This window comes from Pelmatolapia mariae, linkage group LG6 (genome assembly GCF_036321145.2).
Source record: "Pelmatolapia mariae isolate MD_Pm_ZW linkage group LG6, Pm_UMD_F_2, whole genome shotgun sequence".
Classification (NCBI taxonomy): domain Eukaryota; kingdom Metazoa; phylum Chordata; class Actinopteri; order Cichliformes; family Cichlidae; genus Pelmatolapia; species Pelmatolapia mariae.
In genome coordinates this window covers 27,998,990-28,012,507 of record NC_086232.1, presented here as the reverse complement: position 1 = coordinate 28,012,507, position 13,518 = coordinate 27,998,990, and the positions used below count along the sequence as shown (strand labels likewise).

General features: G+C 42.2%; 1 protein-coding gene across 1 annotated transcript; it reads left to right on the top strand.

The window, feature by feature from the left end:
- Positions 1–10,320: 10,320 nt before the first annotated feature.
- LOC134629741 (palmitoyltransferase ZDHHC14-like) lies at positions 10,321–12,141 on the top strand. The gene is made up of 2 exons (XM_063477261.1): positions 10,321–10,913; positions 11,093–12,141. The coding sequence occupies exons 1-2, from the start codon at positions 10,321–10,323 to the stop codon at positions 11,481–11,483; spliced, it is 984 nt and encodes a 327-aa protein (XP_063333331.1). The 3' UTR covers positions 11,484–12,141.
- The last annotated feature ends 1,377 nt before the right edge of the window (positions 12,142–13,518 follow it).

Sequence of the window (13,518 nt, the reverse complement as noted above, 5' to 3'; positions counted from 1 at the left end):
CTGATTCTTAATGTTTTAGGATACATGACCAGCCATTATCCAATGACACATCTGCTTACCTGTATCTTTTGCTCGTTTCTCCTTGTAGGAGCCATAATTAAATGTATTGAATTTTAATGATCACTGGGTTTTCATTTGTTTGGTTGCTATGGTGATGTGTAACGGGAGTCACGTGGGTGCTAGCGGTGACATTAAGAGGGCGTTGTCAGTCTGTCTTTCACTGCTTTGATTTTGACAGAGAGGAGGGCTGGGTAGCCGTAGTTTTTGTTGACCGCAGCACAACGAGTTTCCCCTTGTTGCATTAGAGCCTGTGATGTTTTAAGAGTTTGAATCGCGAGCCGATCACATTGCTCTGTAAACTTTTCAAGCACTTTAATAAACAAGCAAGCAATTCCACCTCTCGCATTATTGCGTACAGTTGACAGCGCGTCAGGCAAATAGGCAGGCACAATCCACGGCCTCTAGCGACTGTGGAAGTCGCTAAACTCCTCCTCTTCTTTTCTCTTTTTTTTAAACTTTAAAAACGGGTTGTGTGTGAGACTTTAAATCAACAAAATATAAAATATACATTTTAAATTGTTATTGATCCATTTACCCCTAGTCCTAAAGTGTATATTTATGTTCTTACTCTTCTTATATTTATTGTTTGTTTACTTGCACTGCTGTAACAGAAGCCTCGTCGTCTCGTCTCTCTATATACTGGACTGTATGTAGCGGAGATGACAATAAAGTTTACTTTGACTTCAGCAGCGAGCAGGCGCACCGAGGGCTCTCGCGCTCACTTTTCGCGTATAGAATTTCGAAAAAACATCGGTGCAAATTATAAGTCTGTATCATAATGTCTGCTGTTTTCGTGTTTGTTGGTTTGTTTTTATTTTGTTTTATTTTGCAAGTTGGTTATTAGATGCTGCTCCAGCCAGCCAGAGAATCCCCCGCCGCCCCGCCTTCTCCTCCCTGTGCTGCAATCAGCAGGCGCACCTCGCAAACGGAGGGCGCCCTTACTCCCAGCAAATGGGCGATAGAAAACCGATCGGTGCCTATGCCATTCCCAATATGCGCTGGCATGATGTCGGGGCAGCATGAGTACGAGCAAGTTTTTTTTTTTTTTTGCCGATGCCTGTGATGCCGCCCCCCACCACGATGCCGCCCCGGGCAACCGCCCGTGTCGCCCGTATCTAAAACCGCTACTGACTGCAATGCAATATTCTGGCGAACCTTGGGTGCTGAATAGCACTTGGAGACATAAAATGAAGTGTGTCTCATTCCATCATTCCTTTATAGCAAAAACACTCCCCGATGGACAGACCTCCCAAAGCCAGCTCGCCATGCAACAACTGTCTTGATCATGGCCAACACACTGATGTCTCACGAAAACGTTCATGACTCACGAAGTCTTAAAACAAGAATAGTAGCAGATTGGGCTGATAGTCAATGATGTCTTATTTGGAACTTAACTTACAGGACGGTTTTTCTCTTTAGATATTATTTATTCTAACAGATCAGTTTACTGAAATAACTGCTGACATTTTCTTGTATTGCTATAACCATTGTTAGAAGCGTTTATCCACCAACATATTTAAAAGCTTTATGGACACTAAAACATAGTTCATGATTGATTGGCAACTGCAACCCAATAAATGTGCAAACATCTACTTTCACCAGAAAGATGAACTAAAGTTATCATCATGATAGGTATTACGTGTTTTATATTTTTTTAACAAGATTAAAAACAAGAAGTAATGATATAGGTGCATGGGCACAGATTACAGCAGGGGGATTATATCATCAATAAATAGCTGCCACATTATCCATATTTTTCTTTTAACCAGTGTTGAATTTTTTCTAGTTGCGTGGAGTTGAGAGGTTTCCATCATATAAATGGAAAAAAAATATACTAGGTGTAAAAACTACAGTTTTGTCGATAACAAAACTGGGTTTTGTGCGCCACTTTTGCATCTGAGGGTGGTTTTTGTTTTAAAAAAAATGTTTTACTTTAATGTAATTTAATATACATATATTAATATATTGGCTTTATACTTAATATAAAGCGAAGGTTCTCCAAGGTCTGTGGGACTATTTTGATGTAGTTCTAAAGTTTTGTCACAGGATGGTGGTGTTTTCTCCTGCGTAATAGAGACTTAGACTTAGAGAGACTTAGAGCTTTTTATTGTCATTGTGCAGTTTCTTGCACAGCAAAATTGGGTAAAAAATGGAGTCACTCCAGTAAAACCTATACAGAACCAAAAAAAATGCTTTATCTTCAGGATTATGTTCACGTAGCCAGACAGCTAAATATCTATACCTTTTGCTATTAAGTTGTTGCAATGCCAGGTGTATTTACAGTCCACATATATTTGGACACAATACAATTACAATTATTGTTATATAATGGACATGGGCATAATGTGTTGAACTTTCATTTGAGGGTATCCACATTCAAATTGGATGAAGGATTTAGGAGTTTCAGCTCCTTAACATGTGCCACCCTCTTTTTAAAGGGAACAAAAGTAATTGGACTAATTGGCCCATGTATTTCATGGGCAGGTGTGTGCATTCCTTCATTATGCCATTAATGTGGTGCTTGCATTTGGAAGATTTCGCTGTTAACAGACAATATGCAGTCAAAGGAGCTCTCCATGCAGGTGAAAAAAAGCCTTCCTGAAACCTCGAAAATAGAAAAAACCATCAGAGAAAGACAACAGTGGTGGATGATCAACAAAACCCAACCAAGTGAAAAACATTCAGAAGGTATCAATATCCAAGTCCACCATAAAGAGAAGACTACATGAAAGTAAATACAGAGGGTTCACTGCCAGGTGCAAGAAGAGAAAGGCTAGATTTAACTTTGCTAAAAACAAACAAACAAACAAAAAACCCCATAAAAAACAACATAGTCCTGGAAATTTTTTTGGCAGATGAATCCAAAATCAACCTCTACCAAAATCATGGCAAAAAAAGTATGGAGAAGGCATGGAACAGCTCATGATCCAAAGCATACCACATCATCTGTAAAACATGGTGGTGGCACTGTTGTGGCTTGGGCACTCTGACACTATTTTTTATTGATCATGTGACACAGGACAAAAACAGACGAATGAATTCTGAGGTGTTCAGAGACGTGTACAAAGACATGCTCAAATCCAGCTAAATGCAGTCAAATTGATTGGGCGTCATAATACAGATGGACAGTGACCCAAAACATATAGCCAAAGCAACCCAGGAGTTTATTAAAGCAAAGAAGTGGAATATTCTTCAATGGCCAAGTCAGCCACCTGATCTTAACCCAATTGAGAATGCATTTCACTTGATCAAGACTAAACTTCAGACAGAAAGGCCCACAAACAAGCTGCTGCAGTAAAGGCCTGGCAGTGTTAAAAAGGAGAAAACACAGCATGTGGTGATGTCGTCAGGCTGTCATTGCCAGCAACCTCTTGCTCAACCCACTGAATTAAAGCTGAAAGTCTGCACTTCAACTGCATCTGAGTGGTTTCATTTAAAATTCTTTGCGGTAATGTGCAGAACCAAAATTATAAAATAAACATTTGTCTCTGTCCAAATATATATGGACCTAACTGCATTTACTAAGTAAAAGGGAAAGTGGGGTTTAGGAAAGGAGGCTTACTTTTTCAATTCCATTCAATTCAATTTTATTTATATAGCGCCAAATCACAACAAAAGTCGCCTCAAGGCGCTTCATAGGTACAGAGAAAAACCCAACAATCATATGACCCCCTATGAGCAAGCACTTTGGCGACAGTGGGAAGGAAAAACTCCCTTTTAACAGGAAGAAACCTCCGGCAGAACCAGGCTCAGGGAGGGGCGGCCATCTGCTGCGACTGGTTGGGGTGAGAGAAGGAAAACAGGATGAAAGACATGCTGTGGAAGAGAGACAGAGGTTAACAACAGATATGATTCAATGCAGAGAGGTCTATTAACACATACTGAGTGAGAAAGGTGACTGGAAAGGAAAAACTCAATGCATCATGGGAATCCCCGGCAGCCTACGTCTATTGCAGCATAACTAAGGGAGGATTCAGGGTCACCTGGTCCAGCCCTAACTATATGCTTTAGCAAAAAGGCAAGTTTTAAGCCTAATCTTAAAAGTAGAGATAGTGTCTGTCTCCCGAATCCAAACTGGAAGCTGGTTCCACAGAAGAGGGGCCTGAAAACTGAAGGCTCTCCCTCCCATTCTACTTTTAAATACTCTAGGAACAACAAGTAGGCCTGCAGTGCAAGAGCGAAGTGCTCTAATAGGGTGATATGGTACTACAAGGTCATTAAGATAAGATGGGGCCTGATTATTTAAGACCTTGTATGTGAGGAGCAGGATTTTGAATTCAATTCAGGATTTAACAGGAAGCCAATGAAGGGAAGCCAAAACAGGAGAAATATGCTCTCTCTTTCTAGTCCCTGTCAGGACTCTTGCTGCAGCATTTTGGATCAGCTGAAGGCTTTTCAGTGAGTTTTTAGGAGATCCCGATAATAATGAATTACAGTAGTCCAGCCTGGAAGTAATAAATGCATGAACTAGTTTTTCAGCGTCACTAAGAGACAGGATATTTCTAATTTTAGAGATGTTGCGCAAATGGAAGAAAGCAGTCCTACATATTTGTTTAATATGTGCCTTGAAGGACATGTCTTGGTCAAAAATGACTCCAAGGTTCCTCACAGCATTACTGGAGGCCAAGGTAATGCCATCCAGAGTAAGAATCTGGTTAGATACCATATTTATAAGATTTTCAGGGCCGAGTACAATAACCTCAGTTTTATCTGAATTAAGAAGCAGAAAGTTAGTGGCCATCCAGGTCTTTATGTCTTTAAGACATTCCTGCAGTTTAACTAATTGGTGTGTTACCTGGCTTCATGGATAGATAGAGCTGCGTGTCATCTGCATAGCAGTGAAAATTTATGCTATGTCTTCTAATGATGCTGCCTAGGGGAAGCATGTATAATGTAAACAGAATTGGTCCTAGCACTGAACCCTGTGGAACTCCATAATTGACCTTAGTGTGTGAAGAGGACTCTCCATTTACATGTACAAATTGGAGTCTATTAGATAGATATGATACAAACCACTGCAGTACAGTACCTGTAATACCTACAGCATGTTCTAATCGCTCTAATAGGATATTATGGTCGACAGTATCGAACGCTGCACTGAGGTCTAGCAGGACAACGAGTCCACTGTCAGAGGCCATAAGAAGATCATTTGTAACCTTCACTAAAGCTGTTTCTGTGCTGTGATGAGCTCTGAAACCTGACTGAAACTCTTCAAATAAGCCATTCCTCTGCAGATGATCTGTTAGCTGTTTGACAACTACTCTTTCAAGGATTTATGATATGAAAGGAAGGTTGGAGATTGGCCTATAATTAGCTAAGACTGCTGGTTCTAGAGATGGCTTTTTAAGTAAAGGTTTAACTACAGCCACCTTGAAGGCCTGTGGTACATAGACGATTATTAGAGATAGGTTGATCATATTTAAGATCGAAGAATTAATTAATGGCAGGACTTCTTTGAGCAGTTTTGTAGGAATGGGGTCTAAAAGACACGTTGATGGTTTGGAGGAAGTAATTATTGAAGTTAACTCAGATCAATTGGAGAAAAAGAGTCTAACTTAACATCAATGGTACTAAGAGTAGCTGTAGACGATATTACATCTGTGGGATGATTATTGGTAATTTTTTCTCTAATGATAAGAATTTTATTTGTGAAGAAGTTCATGAAGTCATTACTAGTTAGCGTTAAAGGGATGGTTGGCTCAAAAGAGCTCTGACTTTTTGTCAGCCTGGCTACAGTGCTGAAGAAAAACCTGGGATTGTTCTTATTTTCTTCAATCAGTGACGAATAGTAAGATGTTCTGGCTTTGCGGAGGGCTTTCTTATAAAGCAGCAAACTATTTCTCCAGGCTAAATGATGATCCTCTAAATTTGTGACACGCCATTTCCTCTCCAGCTTACGAGTTATCTGCTTTAGGCTACGCGTTTGAGAATTATACCACGGAGTCAGGTACTTCGGATTTGAGACCTTAGTTTTCACAGGAGCTACAGTATCCAGAGTCATACGTAGTGAGGAGGTAAAATTATTAACAAGATAATCGACCTCTGTTGGGGTAGCGTTCAGATAGCTGCTCTATGAGCATTGAAGATGATAACAGTGGGTGGATTATATTCTTAAACTTAGTTACAGCGCTTTCAGAAAGACATCTACTGTGATAAAGTCTACTCTCCACTGCTGTGTAATCAATTATTGTAAATGTAAATGTTATCAGGAAATGATCAGACAGCAGAGGGTTTTCAGGAAACACTGTTAAATGTTCAGTTTCTATGCCATATGTTAAAACAAGATCTAGAGTGTGATTAAAGTGGTGGGTGGGTTCTTTTACATTTTGAGAGAAGCCAATTGAGTCTAATAACAGATTAAATGCCATGTTGAGGTTGTCATTTTTAGCATCTACATGGATGTTAAAATCACCCACAATAATTATTTTATCTGAACTGAGCACTAAATCAGATAAAAAAGTCTGAGAAATCAGAGAGAAACTCTGTGTACGGCCCAGGTGGACGATATATGATAACAAGTAAGACTGGTTTCTGAGTTTTACAGCTGGGGTGGACAAGGTTAAGCATCAGGCTTTCAAATGAATTAAAAGTCTGTCTTGGTCTTTCGTTAATTAATAGGCTGGTGTGAAAAATTGCTGCCACACCGCCCCCTCGGCCTGTGCTTCGAGATTTCTGGTAGTTAGAATGACTCGGGGGTGTTGATTCATTTAAACGACTGCAACTCTGCTTCCTGGTCCCAACTCTGGATAGTCATATTTTGGGGGGTTTAATAAATTTGTCCATATTTCTAGAAATGAGAGCTGCTCCATCCAAAGTGGGATGGATGCCGTCTCTCCTAACAAGACCAGGTTTCCTCCAGAAGGTTTGCCAATTTCTATGAAGCCCACATCGTTTCTGGGACACCACTCAGACAGCCAGCAATTTAAGGAGAACATGCGGCTAAACATGTCACTCCTGGTCTGATTGGGGAGGGAACCAGAGAAAACTACAGAGTCCGACATTGTTTTGGCAAAGTTACACACCGATTCAATATTGATTTTAGTGACCTCCGATTGGCGTAACCGTGTGTCATTACTGCCGACGTGAATTATGATTTTACTGAATTTACGTTTACCCTTAGCCAGCAGTTTTAAATTTCCTTCAATGTCGCCTGCTCTGGCCCCTGGAAGACAATTGACTATGGTTGCCGGTGTCTCTAGCTTCACATGTCTGAGAACAGAATCACCAATTACCAGAGTTTGACCCCCGGCGGGTGTGTCGCCGAGTGGGGAAAAACGGTTAGACACATGAACAGGTTGGTGGTGTACCTGGGGCTTCTGTTTAGGACTATGCTTCCTCCTCACCGTCACCCAGCCGCCCTCTTTCCCCAGCTGCTTGGGGTCTGCCGGGGAACAGCTAGCGGGGTCTACGCTATCTTCGGCTGCACCAGCTACAGGGGCCTGGCTAGCTACGGGTGAATGAAGGGTGCGAAGCCAAGTCTCCAATTCAATAATCTTGGCCTCCAGAGCTGCAAATATGCTACATTTGTTACAGGTATCATTACCTGGAGGGGGAGGAGTAGCTAAACATCTGACACAATGAGCAGGAAAGTGCAGGAGGGACAGGTGAAGTAGCCATGGTGCTAACGAGTAGGCTACGAGCTAAGCTAGCGAAACAGTACAGAGACAGTGAGTGAATACTTTGGCTATTAGTGATGTGTCGTTCGCGAACGACACATCACTAATAGCTTTGACGTGAACGACGCGAGCCGGCTCCTTATCGCGAGCCGGCTCCTTATCGCGAGCCGTGGGTTTTTTTTCTTTCTCTCACCCTCTCTCTCGCACTTTTTCCGCTTCACTCCGCATGCGAGCCTTGTGCTTTACGATGGGATGAGGGGGGAGGGGCGGTAGTTACACTCAGTAGCACAGGAACAGAGCGGGAGGGAGAGAGAGAGAGAAAGAGCCAGGGACAACAACGTCACATTAAAAAGGTATAGTAAACATCTATTTTCAGTTGCAGATGATAAAGTATTCAGAAAGTTTATTCATGCAGGCCCATATGACAGAGAATGTGCATCTTCTTTTTGTTTTCATATTTTAATTTATATTTAATTGTGTTGTGGTTTGCAGTGTTTTGTGTTGTTTCATTTTAAATTTGTTTAAAAGGAAAAAGCTGAAAATTTAAATAGTTAAAAATTGAAATGTGAATAGTTGATTTTTGTATTATATGATTTATTTATTACATTTTATGTTTAGTGAATAAATAAAAGTATATTTACGGTGACCCCTAGAGACAAAGCACGTACAAACTCCAAAACACGTACGAACTCTAAAGCACGTACAAACCCCGAAGCACGTACAAACTCTAAAACACGAAAAAACTCAGAAGCACGTAAAAACTCCAAAACACGTAAAAACTCCGAAGCACATACAAACTTAAAAACACGTAAAAACTCCATAGCACGTACAAACTCCGAAGCACATACAAACTCTAAAACATGTAAAAACTCAGAAGCATGTAAAAACTCCAAAACACGTACAAAAGACAACAGAAGTGCTCCAGGATGCTAGGCACAGTGTTGAGCTTTTGTTACCTAGTGGCTGCACAAGCCAGCAAGTACCAACAACCGGATTTGGTGTGTGGTAGTAGCAGGTAAATGAACATTTTTATTCATTTACCTGCAATTATCTTCATTACCTTCAATTGTTTGAATATATATGAGTGCTTGTGTATAAATACACAAACAATACACATATGCTTTCAGTTGTGTAATTTAAGTGATCTAGGGTAGCTGTGTTTTGGAAGTTCAGTTCATGCTAGAAATGTGCTTCGGAGTTTGTACGTGTTTTGTCTCTAGGGGCCACCGCATATATTTATATATAAATAAAACCACTTTTTTTTACATTAGTAATTCCTTTTGTGCATAATTTTATATTATTGTTAATAATAAATTAATTAAAGCAACAAAACAACCTGAAGAGCCGGTTCGGAGCCGAAAGAGCCGGCTCTTTTTAGTGAGCCGAACCGAAAGAGCCGGAAATCCCATCACTATTGGCTATAAATTAGGTAGTGAGTACACAGAAAGTGCGCTTCGGATGAAGCACGTGAAGATTATACTATGAAAAAAGAATGTATTTAAAAGTTTTCAATTAAATTGCTAAGCAGATAAGCTACTCAGAAACACCACTGTGTTTGAGCAGGAACAGGAAGTGATACTCTACCGCAGAGCGAGTGAACAACAAGTGACAGGATGGTTGCTGTAGAAACAGCTGGCCATATGGCTGCTCGGTCGGTGTTGAGCGCAGGGACTCGTTGAGGATGCTGGAGCTCGTCTGAGAGCACCCCGCCGTGTGTGGAGCCGTGTCTGGAGCTGTGTCTGGATTTCCCTTCGCTTCCACAACCAACTTATTTTTTTCTTTTCTTAAACCGACGAGCCAAATTAAAAACTCATTTGTTTAAACTTATTTTTTTAAAAGATGGTGTCATTCGCTTTGTCCTCGGCTCGTAACAAACACGGGTAACGAGAGGAGAAGGTGTCATGGTCCTGGGTCGAGCGACCCAGTGTTTGAGTTTTATGTATCTTTTGTATTCATTTGTGCCTTAGCTTAGTTCACCTAGTTAATTTCTAGATTGCTGTTTAGTCCTGTTTCTTGGTTGTTTATGTCACCTCCCCCTGTACTCAGTCTCCCTGGTTCATGCGTCATGTCTGCGTGGTTATGTTTAGTTCATGTCATGTCTAATCTCCATGTTTCCTGTTTTACTTTGAAAGTCTGTATTCAATGTCAGTGTATTTAGTTTCACCTCTCCTGTCCTGTCGTTAGGTTCATGTGTGTCAGCTGTGCTCCCATGTGTGGCCACTTCCCCTGATCATCCCTCATGTGTATTTAGTCTCTGTGTTTCATGCAGTCTGTGTCGCGTCGTCTGTGTTCCCACCCTCCATGTTTCCATGCCCAGTCTTTGTATTCATAGTTATGGTTTCCTGTGTCTTCATAGTTTATCCTAGTATCACTTTCCCAGTTTAGTTATAGTTTAGTTTTGTCACTGCGCTTCTGCCTTGTGTACACTCCTTGTCATCAGCCACAATAAAGGCTCGCTTTTCGTTTAAACACAGTTTCGTGTCCTCGCCTGTGTCCGCACCTGAGTCCTCCACACACCCTCCGCACGGTCTGCCCCGGCAGTCCGTGACAGAAGCTACGCGACAACACACCGACATGACAACTTTCCCTCGAGGCTCTTCTGCCCCGGGATTTGTTCAGCTCTGGGGATTTTAATCAGCCGTTGATGCATGTGTCAGAGTCCATAAGAGAGTGCGAGTACAGCCAGATCAGTACTCGCAGCTCGACACCGATGGAGACCCCGTACAAGAAAAGGACCCCAAAGAAGAGGAAGTGGGAGATCTTCCCGGGGCGGAATAAGTTTTACTGCGATGGCAGGATTATGATGGCCAAGCAGACGGGGGGTTTCTACCTCACCCTTATCCTCATTCTAGTCACTTGTGGACTTTTCTTCACCTTTGATTGTCCGTTCCTGGCGCAGCAGTTGACTCCAGTCATCCCGTTCATAGGAGGTGTGCTGTTTCTGTTTGTGCTGGGGACGCTCCTGAGAACGAGCTTCAGTGACCCCGGAGTGCTGCCCATGGCCACCCCAGACGAGGCCGCCGACCTGGAGAGGCAGATAGATGTGGCTGATGGCGGTACCGGCTACAGTCCCTCTCCCAGGACTAAGGAGGTGGTCATCAACGGCCAGACAGTCAAGCTGAAGTATTGCGTCACCTGCAAAATCTTCAGACCACTGCGTGCCTCCCATTGCAGCCTCTGTGACAACTGTGTGGAGCGCTTCGACCACCACTGTCCCTGGTTGGGGAGTAAGTTAACGTAGTTTCATGCCATACCACAAGGTGGCACCATCTCTAAAGGATATGGGGCATGAGAGCTAAGGGGTGAGGCGGTTGTTGTTCTTCCGGCTTACCAAGCATGTTAAGAAAATATGTCGCAGATCACAAAAGGACTCTTTCTTCATAAATAAGGAGACAAACAAAACAAGATTGAGGCAGAAAGGCTGCCGCCACCCTCCTACTACAGCACCAGAGCAGCGAGCCCGTCATCCTAACCACATTCCCCGAAAACGGAGGGACGCTACCTGGCCGTGCCTCCCTTGCCCTGACAGGGCCCTGCACCTCGCTGCCCCTCGGCCAGCCCACCCCGCCGACCTCCACCTCCAGCTTAAGCTGCCACGAGGCGGCCGACAAGCTGCCGGTCCATGGACACACCCTCACACACAACCACAGCAACCCCCTGCAGGAGTCGGTGTTCCAGCACCACTTCCTTACGCCAGAGGAAGTGCCGACGCCGCCCGGCATGCTTCACTGCGGCAGCCCCATGGGTCACAGCCACACCATGCAGGCCGGCTTCTACGACCCGGCCAGCCAGGATTCGCTGCACTGACTCTGTCAGAGGGCTGGTGAAGCTCAGCTCCGTCTGACGCCCCTAATGAAAACACTGAGATCACTCCACCTCCAGCTTAAGCTGCCACGAGGCGGCCGACAAGCTGCCGGTCCATGGACACACCCTGGACACACCTTTTTCACTTTATGTTCATGCTTTCTTAATCTCTTCTGTTTCTCTACTACTTCCATTTCTAGCCTTCTCCCTTTTCATCTCGGCTTTGCCTTCGTCAGTTTTTAAGGTAAGCTCCAAAAAGACACACAAAGCATTTTATTTTCATTTTGAAAAGAAAAAATCTTACAATTCATCATATTGTCATGTAACTCACATGATTAGAATGGCATTAGCTCAGCGTTTTGCATGGCTCATGAGCCTGATCTCCTCCTCCAGCTTTCTCACCATGTTGACAAACCCCTCACCATGGAAAGCTGCTTCTCTTTATTCTCTTCTGTTTCTGAAGCTTTCTTTCTTTCTTGACTTGTAATCTACAGATGTTTACAGATTTGTGGTGTATTCAAAATGTTTTATGTTCATTGAGGGAGGATGGTGCACTTGTTTTGCGTTTTTAGAGTACTATTATTATTCAGTGTGTTTGTTTTGCTACCTACACGTGGACCTAAGTGTGTGTGGGTTTGGGTGTTTTTATTGTGATGTTTCCTTTGACTTTGTGAGTTTGTTTGTATTATTGAATTGTAATATGAATAAATGCGCTTGTTAAAGGTCTTTCTTGCTTTCTTTCTTTCTTTCTTGCTTGCTTGCTGCCTGATCACATCTGAGACAGTCCTCCAAAGCTTTGAAATTTTTATGGCATTCTGTTTTGCTCTGGTGGTGTTTCGGCTTAATTGTTTTCAGCTTGGCCAAATCTTTTCCTACCAGTGCCATCATTTCAAGTTTGAAAATTCAGTTGTCTTGGATGAAGTTTTTCCACAGTGTTCCTACAGAATTTTAAACTCAATGGTCACCCCCCCTGCCAGCTTTGCTGTTGTGTTTAGTGACAGCTTCACCTCATTGCCTTGTTTGCACTCTGTTGCTTGGTGTTTTTTGACCTTCTCACTCTCACTCGGCTGGATGCTCAGACTTTCTTTTAGGATCCAGCCTTACTTCTCCTTTTCTTTCAGTTTTTTGTCAGTCTCCTCGCACATAGTGTCAAACTGTTTTTGACTGCTTTTACAAAGCTTTCCAAGTCCTGTCTGGCCATTAAAAGTGTTGACACTTTCTTGAGCTCCTTTCCAGCAAATACCTCCCCACACAGCAGCATTTTTTTCTCCTGTCAGCTCCTTGGATTTTTTTTTTTGTTGTTGTTATTTGTCTTTTTAAGTCCAAAAGGGTTTGTAGCCAGATGTGCCACATTTTGCTGGGGTATGTCATGTGCATGCAGGTACGCGATTTCCTTAGCCTAAAAAGTTCAAAAATGAAGTAAAAATACATTTACATTTTGATGAGACCTAACAAGAATCTGTGAACTATGAATGAATATGAACTTTTAGCCAGCTAAACATTCATCACTTCTCTTACAAATAATTTATAACATTTAATTATCACAAGAATTTACTTACATGTGCAAAAGACAGAGGATTTAATGTCAGAGAAATTTTCCATCATTCACAGATTTTTCCACTTTCAGTCCAGTCGCCAACAGTGTCTTCAGCCCTTCGGATTCAAAATGTAATGTCATGTCATGTATTTGATATCTGTCTGAATTTCCAACTTAGTTACAACTAAAAATATATTTTGCAAGGTCACAGTGACCATTAAATTTGAACCCATATTGTGGACGCTGCGGATTTTTGTCCCAGATCTAATAAATTCCCTCCAAGGCATCCTGCTAGATCACATTTACAAGAAATTGACAGATTTTTGACCGGTGAAGCTGGAAGCTCAAGTAACAATTTTATAGATGAAATAAAACGGAGCACAACTTGTTTTGTCCACTAGGTGGCAATAGTACTTCAAGAACAGTACATAGGGGGTTTCAGGCTGTGGAAATTGGGTGGAAAGGCTTTCCAGAACAGCTGTTAGTAATGGTTTATATATA

What these genes read in the sequence shown, in the direction of transcription:
- LOC134629741 (XM_063477261.1), top strand. Translation starts at nt 10,321, where the DNA reads ATGCATGTGTCAGAGTCCATAAGAGAGTGCGAGTACAGCCAGATCAGT. An exon ending in TGGTTGGGGAGTAAGTTAAC is followed by an intron (nt 10,914 to 11,092) that starts GTAGTTTCATGC and finishes AGATTGAGGCAG; the next exon opens with AAAGGCTGCCGCCACCCTCC.